General features: G+C 50.0%; 1 protein-coding gene across 1 annotated transcript in view; it reads left to right on the top strand.

Moving 5' to 3' along the window:
* The window catches only part of IL1RAP (interleukin 1 receptor accessory protein), a 59,111-nt gene extending 48,260 nt beyond the window's left edge, over positions 1 to 10,851 (top strand). The window contains exon 11 of the mRNA XM_066620290.1: positions 7,258 to 10,851. Within this exon, the coding sequence (XP_066476387.1) occupies positions 7,258 to 7,571 (314 nt within the window). The 3' untranslated portion in view covers positions 7,572 to 10,851. The remainder of the gene's footprint in view (positions 1 to 7,257) is intronic.
* The last annotated feature ends 1,665 nt before the right edge of the window (positions 10,852 to 12,516 follow it).

Below are 12,516 nucleotides of genomic sequence, written 5' to 3' on the forward strand. Positions count from 1 at the left end.
GACCAGCCTGAGGGCCTGGAGGAAGGCGAGAGGTGCAGGGTGGCTAAGGAGCAGAAGGAGGGACTGGTTCAGAGAAAGGAGGAGGCAGGGGCTGGAAGGAGCAGTTCCCATGAGAGTAAGGATGGAGGGCCATTGGGCCCTGGACCACCCTCCAGAGGTCTCTGCCCCCTCCTTTGACCTGGAGTGAGGGGCTGACTTCGCTGGCACCCAGCAGCTATCGAAAGGGTGCCATTTTGTCTTTTCTGCCCTGGCTAGCATCTCTTGCTGAGAATGGCCCTTCCTGCCAGACAATCTGGCCACCCCAGGGAGGAGAAGCTTGTGATGAGTGTTTTGTTATGGACTCCTCCAGTCAACAGAGCTGGGGGCTGAGGTTGGGGACTAAGGACTGAACCCTGATGCATAGGGCTATGTTTTGCTGGACTGCAGTAAACCCCGTAAGAAATCCTTGGCTTGACCTTGTCTCTTGTCCCACAGGCAGCTCTGCTCTGACCTATCCTCTTGGGAGGAGGTGGGGAGTCGGGACGTCACAGCAGTCCCCCAGACTTGCTTGCGTCTTCAGCTGTGTACAACAGTGTGCTTAAGAAACACACAGCAGCTGTTTGGATCCACATTGTTAAAGTGAATCGGTGCCCCCAACTTTGATGCCAACCTGCACCGGTGGCCTAGTGGGTATACCTGGGAAAAGAGAAGGAGATGCCCAACGCCCCTAGTTCCGGGTGAGGAAAGGGGTTCCCTGGGCCCCAGGGAACAGCAAAATCCTGCTGCATGAGTGATGGGTGATCCCAGGGCTCTTTTGGAGGAAGCACCTGCTGCACCTGGCATGGCCTGGTGTCTCCAGGAGGATGAAGGAGGCTCAGCACAACTGGGCATGGAGTGCAGGGGCCAGAGCTGCCAGTTGCTGTCAGAGCAGGCCCCTTTTCTCCTGACTCTAGTCACAGATGTCTGTGAGAAGCTAGACGGGAGCTGCCTCCCTGAGCTTTGCTCGGCTCCTTCTGTTCTGCTGCTATTTCAGACAAACTGGGAGATGGCTGGGCTGCCCCTCCCCTCCTGTGGCTCAAAACAGATCCCGGGTGGAGACGCTCTTTCCCTCCTCGCCTGCTGATGCCTCACTTTCTGTCACTCACTGCAGCCTGGGAGGAGCTTGGGAGACAGCTCTGTGCTGGGAAGACCCTTTGTCTCTCATGCCCAGAATTGGCCACACCTGCTGGCATTGGGGCTGGGCAGGGGCTTTCCAAGTCACAGCTGGAGGAGCCTGGGAACTTCTGCATGCAGAGCATGTGCTTTACAACGGAGCCCTCAGCTCCCAACATACATGGACAAGAGCATCCTTCAGGTGTCCTCTGTAGTCCACTTGTCCCATCCCACTCCCCAGGCACAGTCTTGAGAAAGTCTCCTAAACTCTCCTTCCCTTGGCTTGTTTCCCTGATAAGTGTATCTTTGCCCAGGATCCGCTACTGGTTCTCCCACAGATTCTCTCTCCGTGCATTGGACAAACATCCATGTCGGCAATTGACTGAAACGACGCTTTAGAAAACGTTTTAAGTGTGTAGTTATTCAAGTCTTCTTTTAAACATTGTTTGCGTTATTGGAATGAATTAAAGAGAAATCAGTTCAAAAATGTTGCACAGGGTTCCAGGGTGGGGTCTGAGGTGGGGTTGTGAAGGCCAAACCATAGCCCGTGGGGGCTGTGCACAGTTCTGCTAAAAACACAGCAGCCAGAACCAATTTCCTCTTAATTTGATTCTAGAAGAGAAGAAATAGGGAGGGCATTTCTGTAGTCAGCTGATGACTGTCGCAGTGGCCCTTTGAAGCCCTTTGAAGCCCCACACCATGCAGGCCCCAACCAGCAGCACTTTACCTTCTTCTTCTCGAACCCAATCCCAGCCAACATATGACTGAAGACCAGTCATTGGTCCGTCTAACCCAGGACACTCTTCTCCCACTGGCTTGGGCTCTCCAGGATGTCAGGCGGAGGCAGGGGCTTTCCTGTCACTTGCTGCTGGGCCCTTTAGCTGGCAGTACCAAGACTGATTCTGGGACTTTCTATGCCACTCCTGAGCTACTCCGTCTAGCAGGGTTGTTGGCCCCTCCAATTTTTTTTGGCCTGAGCTATTGCTAGAGAGATCTGCCCCTCCCTTCTGGCTTTTCCAACAGCCACCCAGACTCCCAGGTGTCTGTGGCAGGCAAATACCAGGAGATCCAAAGAATGTGGAGCTGGAATTGACTTTCCTTCTTGATCTGCTGTTGTAGCTGCAAAAAGAAATTCCACATTCCTGATTGTCAGCATCAACATCTTGGATCCCAGTCCTTGGGGGTGGCTGGGGAAATATCCCTCCATGTTTAGGCACTTGACTTTGCCAGGCTGTGTCTGTGAATACACACTGGAGGAGCGGCACTCTGGCTCCTCCTCAGATCCCTGTAGTTATTTGGTTTGCTTATTTTACTTTCCCCAGTGCTTTTAGATGCAGCAACAGTAATAACATAAATAAGCCAAGTAACAGCCCATAGTGAGTGACATTAGACATTAGAGTGAACAGCAGACATCACAGGCAGTGTTAGAAATGCCATTTTGGGGCAAGAGGTACCAGATTGTGGGGGAAGAGCATTGGTTCACTGAGTTCTAGGCACTCACTGCCTGAGGTGCCCTGCCAAAGCTGCTCCTGCAATGTACCAGCCTCAGCTCCTCCCATGCTTTGGACTGGAAAGGACTGAGAAGAAGAGGGAGAGGAGAGCAGAAATACTCTAGCCCCTCTCCTCTCTTCTGCACTTCTACTTCACCCTACCTTCTTTCTCCAAGCCAGGGAGGAGGAGCAGTGAAGATGTGAGCAGGTGGGTGGTGAGTGGGTGCCCTCTGCCAACCTGCTACCTGAGGCGATTGTCTCAGTTGGCCCCATGAAGGGGCTGGTCCTGGTCATAGACGTATTAATTGCTGTTCGCTAGAACAGTGTTTCTCAAACTGTGGGTTGGGACCCGCTAGGTGGGTCGCAAGCCAATTTCAGGTGGGTCCCCATTCAATTCAATATTTTACTTTTTAACATATAGACTTGATGCTACCATTGCATGTGACTGCATTTGAGGAAATGTTACAGATCTGTATTTTTAACAAGCTACGTACTATGTACAGGTGGAGCCTATTTATCTGTGTTAGTTCCGTTCCGTGACTGGGTGCAATTAACAAAAAACGCGTTGTGCTAAATTCCATAGAGTTATGCAAATACTGCAGCCTGACACTTCTGGATGGAAGGAAACTGAGGCAGCTGTTATCAATTCCCTCCCCTCTGCTCTGTACTCAGCCCTCCCTGTTGCCAGCTGCCCAGCTTCTTCCACAGTTGGGATACTGATCTTTTAAGAGTCCAGCCCTATGCGTTTCTACTCAGAAGTAAGCCCCATTCCAGTCAATGGGGCTTACTCCCAGGAAAGTGTGGAGAGGATTGTAGGCTATATCTCATGCTTTGCTTGGTGAGAAGGCTTGCTTGTGTTTGTGATTGCCTGCACCATGGGAGGGGGGTTTGCTTGTGTCGGCGATTGCCTGCACCATCTCAGTGGGGGGGGGGGGTGGAATTTGGCAAACACTCCCTGGGTTTTTTAAAGCAATCCCCTCTGTTGCTACCACACCTGCCCCTGTGTGAGTGAGTGAGAGAGAGAGAGAGAGCTCTACCTTGCTGCATGTGTTCTGGCTATAGAGATTTTTGGCCCCCCTTCCCATCTTCAGCCTCTTTGCTGGCTCGGGGGCTCCAGGAGTGTTACTGTGCAAGGGGAACCTCTTCCAGGGCTCCAGGGCTATTTCCCTGCCTGGTCGAGGCAGAGCCTTTTTGCAGTGTTTTGGGCTGCCTGGAAATGGATGTGAGACGCCAGTGCAGGGCAAAGGAGGCAAAGGTGTGTGTGACTTTCGGTTCTCCCACCCCATTGAGACAAATCCGAAGATAAAAAATCTGTGGATAAATAGGCTGCACCTGTATATTCTTTTAACCATGATAGCAAAAGGGACTGACTCCTGGGTAAGTGTGGGTAGGATAGCAGTCTAGGATTGTTAAAAAATTTACCTGCTTGATGATGTCACTTCCAGTCATGACATCATTTCCAGTGGGTCCCGACAGATTCTCATTCTAAAAGGTGGGTCCCAGTGCAAAATGTGTGATAACCACTGCGCTAGAATGTTGGTGTGGACCCAGGTCTAAGGAAGATGCATGCAAGGGTTTTGTCCTATCTGCTAATGCAAGAAAGGTAAATCCATCGCTGCAAAAAGTTATACCCAGATTCACAGTGGCCTTGATTGAACTCAGAATCATGTTCATTTCTGAGACTTCCTGTGTTTTCATTTGCCATTTTTTTGGAGGCTTTTTTCATCTCCATCTGGCGGTCTCTTAGAACTTGTGATGAAGAGCCTCGCTGTCAGTTCTTTCCTCAGAGCTGGCATTTTCTCCTGTTCCAAGTAGTCCAAGAAAATCCGGGGCCTTCTCTGCCCAGCCAGGCATGACATATGAAAATGTGTGCTGCTCTGCATAGGGTGCCTGCGAGCTTAAGTGGGTTAAATCTGCTTCTTCAGGAAGTGTGACAAGGCATAAAATTGCTGTCAGCTCATCTGTGGCTTCCCTGACAGATCTGGTCTCTGTAGTAGGTAGAGGATTAAGCCATCCTCGATGAGCAAGCCTCCAGAGAGGCTTATGCCCTATTTCTCCAATACTGGCATCCGTGTATTTCCTGCCCCACAGATTCCTTTGGGCAGGGCCAAACCACCTGAGATGAAACCAGCTCCATGTTCTGTTTCCTTCCAACTGGGAGAAGGGCCTCCCTTGTCAAAGGGAATGTAGTTTCCCTCTTCCAGGGAGAGCAAAGCACTAAGGTGGCTGCTTGGAGTCTGACTTTGCATCAGGGACGTGTGGTGGGGAGGGAGGCAGGGGAGGCAGAACCTTAGGGTACATCCCTGCTTTGCATGCATGATCTGACTGCAGCTGCAGAACATCTGGTTGCTGCTCTAAAATGGATATATTCTGATCGGGCCCTCCATTGACCTGATGCTTTTGAAGGCCTGATTCACTCCAGCCCAGGTTTTTCGTGGAGACACAGGCACTGCATGCAGGGGAGGGCACCAGGATGCAGGTCTCTTGTTGTCTTGTGTGCTCCCTGAGCCATCTGGTTCCTGTGAGATACAGGAAGCTGGACTAGATGGGCCTATGGTGGGGCTGTTCTTATGCAGTGCTTTCCTTGACATGTGCAAGGCCAGTCCCTCTGCTGAACTGACTGAGAGAGCCTTTGCAGGTACAAATGTCAGCAAGCTCTCCATCAGAGGAACGGGGCTAATGTATGCAAGTTCCAGTTGCGTAGTTTGGGGTGGTCTCTTTAAAGAAGGGGAGGTGTGACATTTTTCAGCAAAATCCCTCATTTCTGTCAGTTTTGACAGTGAAAACAGAGAACTAACAAACAGACTTCTTTGAATGCAGGGGGAAAGCCGGCTTCTCTCTCGCATGAATGCAACATGGGCTTGAGAAGAGGCTTGCTGTGACTAACTGTGACAGGAGTGGGGTTCAGATGACACTTTGTGGGGGCACACGTAGACACCACTTCCATAGATCTTGCATCTGTTGTTTCCTATGAGAGATAGTTGGGGAAAGAATGCAGTGTCATTGGCTATTTCCCCCTCCTTCAGTCCCCATGGCAGCCACTAAAGCTGAGAGGTGGTGGGTGAGGAAATGTTAACACAACATGCCATTTTTCATACACCCACTAGCAGGGCGATGAAATCCACGTATCTCCTGGTGGTGCGTAACTGGGCCCTAATATTCCTGTATCTTCTCCCAGGCAGGCTGGGGTTGGCAAATAAGCTCCTTGGGCATCAGGAACTGGGAAGTGGAAAGACCCTGGGCAAGAACACCTGTAAGACCTCACTGGTCCTGTTCCCCTTAAAATAGAGCCCACAGTGAGCAACCCCCCCCCCCGCCCGGCTCCCACCAGGCAACTGAAAGACTGCATAAATTATGCCGATAAAGCCAAATGGATACAGGGACCAACAGTGTTGGCAATGTTAAAATTAGAATAAGCTTACAGGATTAAGTAATGCCCTTAACTGAAAAAAGGGAAAAAAGAAAGAAAACTTATACCAAGACATATCCAGCCAGTTCAACAAGACTCAGGGCCCAATCCTGTCCAACGTTCCCATGCCTATGCAGCCCCGAGGTAGGGGAACAAACACTGTGTTACTTTGAAGCGGTCTCCATGACACCCCCCTCCCCAGTGAAGGATGCAGTGCATGCCCCCTTGACACAGCTTCATCAACACTGGAACATTGGATAGGATTGGGCCCTCAGATGTTCATTGTCGTGTGGAAGCACATCTGTAGGAACATCTGTGTCTGCTGCAGCAGCACACATGGAAAACTGCTTATGCTTGTGGACCACCCTTGCTAGATTTGATGCCTGTCTGATTAATTTCTGTAGTTGCCAAGGGTAGATTTAGAAGGATGACTCATCAGTGCTGAAAGGGAATGAATGGATCTTCTTAGAGTCGCTGCTTCTCCTTCCTGCTTCCCCCAGCTGAGAAATTCCACTAAAGAAGAATTTGTTTTGATACAAATCAGGGTTGGTGTCTGAGGCCACCAGTTGTTGTGTGTGACTGATTGCCTACAACTGCAGCTGGCCCAAGCACTTGGCAACTTAAAATTAAAAACAAATCTACACAATTAAGTAACTGCTGTAGTTTTTTAAAACCTCTGTTAAACATAAAAGAGCAGCATTAAAAATGAGCAAATGAAATCGTGTAGAAGTCCAGCTATCCTGAGCTAGATGGACTGACTCCATGTAAAGTAGCTTGTTCCTGAGTTCCTACCAGATTAATATGTACCAGTGAATAGAAAAGTTGCAGCCATCCAGTGAAAGAGGAACACTGCTGATGTTCTGTCCTTTGGGTACCTTCCTGGGGAATGCTGAGCTAAAAACAGGAGCCACAGCAACACAGAGTAAGAGCAAGCTGGGGCAGGGGTAAGGGTAACACAGGGGCAGTAGACCAGGCAGAAAAGAAAGAGCTGTGGTGCACCCTGACCAGTGCAAGTGTTGCTCAGCCCCTCTCCTTGGTTTCTGATTTCTTGTCAAGTTTTTCTCTGTAGCCCCCGAACTAGAAGCTTCCTAATGGCAGAGCTGAGCATCTGTGACCGTATAGTTCTGTGCCAAAGCCCTGGGTCTCCTGCAGAAATGGCCCCTTCTCAGCTCTTCGAAGCCCCTGCCCTGCGCTTCCCTAACCTGCTTGGTGTGTTTTCTCCCCCAGTTGTCACGGATGAGACCCTGAGCTTCATCCAGAGGAGCCGCCGCCTCTTGGTTGTCCTGAGCCCCAATTATGTCCTTCAGGGCACCCAGGCTCTGCTGGAGTTGAAGGCTGGCCTGGAGAACATGGCCTCCAAGGGCAGCATCAAGGTCATCCTTGTTCAGTACAAGGCCATCAAGAAGAGCAAGGTGAAGGAGCTCCGGCAGGCCAAGACTGCTCTCACCATCATTAAGTGGAAGGGCGAGGAGTCGCAGTACCCTCGGAGTAGGTTTTGGAAGCAACTGCAGGTGGAGATGCCGGTGAAGAGCAGGTTCTAGCACTCCTGGGCTGAGCAGTGTCCCTGCTGCCTCCTCTGAAAAGGCTTTGGAGGGCAGAGTGGAGGGAGTGAGAGCTGGCCCTGAGTGGGGGCTTGTACTGAAGTGTGTCATCTTGAAGAATTCAGGAATCAGCAGCTGGCCTCCCTTGCAAGTGTCAGCCTTGTGTGTCAGAGTCACCTTCTGTGTTCTCTGTGTGGTACCCTCTCATTGGTAACCCACCCTCAATGCCAATGTGTTTTCCATTCAGTGAAAGAGCAGGTGCTGTTCCAAGATGCAGGGAAGGGGGTGCATGAGTTCTTGGGGGCCTACCATTTGACATGTGGTCTTTGTGGTGTTCTTGTTGATAGGACTCCAGTCACTATCCTTGGACTTGTACATCAATGTTTCTGGCCTCTGTTATTTTGTACTATATCTGGATTGGGGCTGAAGCTTATCTGAACTTAAAACACAGAACTGGAAGCCTGCCTCTCTGCTTCCATTGCGAGCCAGGATCTTTTTGTGCTTGCTGTTATCCTGAAATCCATGAGCACTTTGTTTCTCAGACATTCTTTGGAAGTTCTTCTGAAGGTACCGTTCAGTGTAGTTAATATTGAATCAGTTCAGGAAGGCCTGAGCAACCACACAATGGTGGGAGCTTGTGGAAGATGCTCAAAGAAATGAACTACCTGTAGAGTTTTGCTCCCTATATGTTGTTCCACTTTGTTCCCAGTAACTGATTCAGCTTTCAAGGACCTGCACTTCTTAGTCATTCCTAAGGGATCACCTCATGGGATCCTGCCATTCTCTCCTCACCCACCCAAGCCTTAACTCCAGAGAAGACACTCAGGGACTACACGTGGCCAAGAACTGACTACAGAGAGGTGAGGGGAAATGACAAAGGAAACCACTGTGTTAGACAGTGTTAGACAGGGGAGCTTGAAGCAAAGTCAGTCTTCACGCCCACCCCCACCAGAGCACCCCTCTTTTCACTGGGCAAACACACTGCCAGAACTGCAGTGGCAGGGGGGATCAAGACCCTAATCCAGATCACTCCTTCCAGTCTCCTGGAGTGCTTGTGTGCTCACCTTGCTGGAGGCAGCAAGGTGGCCTCTGTGCCAGTCTAGGTTTACTCCTTGCTGAACAAGTTCCTTTTACTACTTGAACAGGACCCTCCCCTTCAACTCACACACAGGTTGGCGGGGGAGGTTGCTGTTAATAAGGCCAAAGTCCTATTTAACAGGTGAAGTCGATTGCACAGTTTTCTGCGCTGTGGCCAAAACAGAAATATACTTCCTTCCCCTGCAGCTTTGCCATGAGCCTTCAGTTGCTGGCCCTGGTAGAGGATGCAGCTCAGTATTGTTTCTTATGCAAAGTGCGTTTACACGAACTGGAGGATAGAATTAGGACTCCAGGTTTGCACGTAGTCTTGATTAGCATTGGAACAAACACCCCACCAGGTGAAACATTGTTCCTTTTCGGATATGTGGGAGTACTTTCTCAGACTGCACAGGGAGTAGGGAGAAACACAGGGACCTGTGAATGACACAGGATAGCTGGCAAGGGACCAGGTCTGGCAGGATGTAAACAGAGTTTGTGCTTTGGGCTATTGTTCCAGTAGGATGATGAAGGGGCCTTAGGGATCAAAGAGTTTGCCCTGTTCTGGGCCTTTACTGGTTCTCTGATTTAGGACCCAGTCCTATCCAATGCCCCCCCCCCCACCAATGCATGTGTACCAGAAAGGCGTGCACTGCAGGTGGGCACTCGGACAGCCTGCAGGAGATAAGTTGAATATTTCCTACTTTTCTCTTGGTAGTGCAAACAGCAATGAGTCTTTTTGGACATGCAGCACCTCTTTTGGTGCGAGGAGAGGTTGGAAGGCTCAAAAAGAAGATAGTATCCTGCGTGTGCCATTGCTGCTGGACCCATCCTTCCTGCCTCTTTCCCTGCCTCAGTTCCTCCCCGTCCTCCCTGCCCACAAACACCTCACTCTTCTCTCTCCCGAACCTCCCACTGCTTGCCCCCACTGCTGGCATACAGAGGCCCGACCACTGGCCTGTGCACATGGCTACCAGGATTCAGGCACTTCCACCTGAATCCTGCTGGCCCCACTTTCAGAACACATGTTCCTCCAGCAGAGCCCAACATATTGGCTTGGACTGCCCATTTATGGAGATGAACAGCATACAGTTCATATGGTGGAAGGATGAGCACGTGTCCCCACAGAGCATTCCACACTTGAATTCTGGTTTAACTAGGGTTTCGCAGAACCCAATGCACATCTACTCAGAAGTTTCATTATAGTGAGTGGAGCTTACTCCAGGTAAGTGTGAATAAGATTGCAGCCTAACACTTGCAGCTTTCAGGTCCTTCGATTCATTGACATCTGGCTCCCTGCCCTTTATTTACCAGTGTGCAAATGCGCATTGATCAGCCACTGTCCCAAAACTTATTTGTGGAATTGCATGTCATTTGCTTTTATGTGGTGTTTTACTAATGTGCAGGTGCTTCTACCCCAACTGTATGTGCAATCACAGCCAGGTCGTCGTCCCCCCCCCCCAGTGCACCCAACTGCACATGTGCATTGATAAAACACTGAGCAAAAATAATCTTGATGCAGTCATAACATGATTGCAAGTTTGTAGTGCTATATCAGTGCATATGTGTACATTGATGCTGCTGCAGGGAGAGTCGTGAATGGACAAAGGAACTGAAAGCTGTGGCAAATGGTGCATAATGAGCAGTGCTTTGTACAAGTTTTAGGAATGAAAAATTGGGGAATTCCTATTGCATGGGTTCTGCTTTAGAGACAAATGCAGGTAATTTGGAGGTCCACAATGCAGATTTTGGGAGCATGCCCATGTGGCCTTAAGCCTCACGATGGACTTAAACCTAGCCTGCCAAATGTAAACCTGATAGCCAGTCCACAGCACTGTTCCGCCACATCCCATGCACAAGCTGAAGTGCCTTGTGAGTAGGAAACCACTCTGTTCTCTGTCCACAGAACAGCAGCATAGAAAAGTGCCTTGACTGCTGGGACAGGCCCGCACAGGTCATCTTTGTTGTTGTTGTTGTTGTTGCATTTCTGGTGTCATTTGATTTGCTCTTGTGGTACTGCCTTCTGCCATTTGTCACTAAGTCTCAGGTGCCAGGGTGTCCGGGTTAAGCCTCAGGTGCCAGAGTTTGGCCGACAATGATATTAAGGCCAAGCTGAGAATTCTCTGCAGGTCACCAGTTTGTATTTGATTTTCCTTCCCTCCTCCCCTTTCTGCGTTTTCTTAGATGCCATTGTGAAAAGTGTCATTGTTGCCTTGTTTTGAGTTTTGTTTTGCATTTCAATAAAACACTTATTTTGATACATTTTGCTTTGTGTTTCCATTTGTTGTTCATTTCTCCTGCATGCATGTGTGAGTGTGTCTGCTTCATTCTTCATTCTTTCTTTGAAATTGTGCAGCAGTGGTAGCTGCAGTGCACACGCCCCATTGACATAAACATGAGTGGTGCCAGTGCACACTGACTGGGTTCCATCAAGCTTTGGACCAACAAGAGAAACCAATGCTTCAGTGCTCTGGTTTGCACCGTTCCTCGGCCACCGCTGCAGTTCACGGGTCCCCACAGTGGCATAGCTAGAGGAGGTGCAAAGCACTAAGTTTTACAGGGAGCCTCACTGCAGCGTGCAAGCACCCCCCCCCCCTTCGGAACCAGTCTGGGCAGAGAACAAAACAGAGGCAAATGGCTCTGAAGGGGAGGAGGAAGGGCCACTTGCATACTACAGTGAGGTTCCCTGCAAAACTTAGTGCTTTGCACCCCCTCTAGCTACACCACTGTGTCCCCATGCATTTATGCATGGAAGCTCTGCAGATTCTCTCTCTCTCTCAAGAGAAAGAAGCCTGCTGCTTGGGCTGTTTTGTGGGTAGAATGGGATGTGCTTTTTCCTCCCCCCGTGAATGTAGTGCCAGCCCATAACTGGCTGAAGTGGGCATAGCAAACAGGCCCCTCCCTTCCTCCCTGTTTGGACTCTGCTGTCTTGATGGATGGAATGGAGCTAACTCAGTCCCAGACGGGATGGGTCTCTCTCAGGGAAAGGCTTCAAATGTATTTCCACAGCACTCCTCAGCACACAATATTCCACTGTCTAGGGCAGTGGTTCTCAGACTGTGAGTTGTGGCTTCCTGGGGAGCTGTGGAAACTAGGCAGGGGAGCCACAGAATCCTCACAAAAACCCTGATGCCCTATACATTGAATAGGGTTGTAGCCCTAATGGGGAGCCATGACCAATGGCCCGGTAGGTCAAGGGAGCCGTCAGTCAAAAAAGTTTGGGAACCACTGGACTAGGGAGTGGCTTATTGACAAATAATGGACTGAAAGGAAGTTAGTATGTCTTAAATGGTTCATGTTAGATAAGAGAGGCAATAAGGTCTTCTTATTGTTCACAGTTCATAGAAACGCCTGTTTTGCACCAGGGAAAAATCCCTTCAGCCAGGAGACGTCCAAGCTGATGTCTCCATCTCCCGTTTCCCCTTTGGATGCAGAAAGAATGACCCTGTCACAAGACCACCAAAATGATGCAGGACCATCTGGGGGGGGGGGCGGCATGGCTGCATGGGAAACAACATGCAGTGCATGGGGAAGGGGGGTTATAGGTCAGCACTATAGCATGGCCCCGACTCAGTGCCCACCACCTCCAGTCCAAAGGCTCCAGTGGAAATGCCTTGGTGAGCTGGACCAGTCCTCTGATTTGGCAGTAGGTGGTTTCCTTTGGATTCATGGCAGAGCACATGAGTGGTGTGTGGAAGGAGAGCTGCTGACAGTAGATAGCACTGGATCCACTGAATCAATAACCTGGCTCAGAACGAGCCAGTTAAAAAAAATTAACACCCACCCACCAAAGTTATTCCTTTTTTCCCCCTCTAACTTCACACTGACTTCAGGTATCAAATGGTTATCCCAGGGCTCCCCTGCCTGTCCC

This window comes from Tiliqua scincoides, chromosome 3 (genome assembly GCF_035046505.1).
Source record: "Tiliqua scincoides isolate rTilSci1 chromosome 3, rTilSci1.hap2, whole genome shotgun sequence".
Classification (NCBI taxonomy): Eukaryota; Metazoa; Chordata; class Lepidosauria; order Squamata; family Scincidae; genus Tiliqua; species Tiliqua scincoides.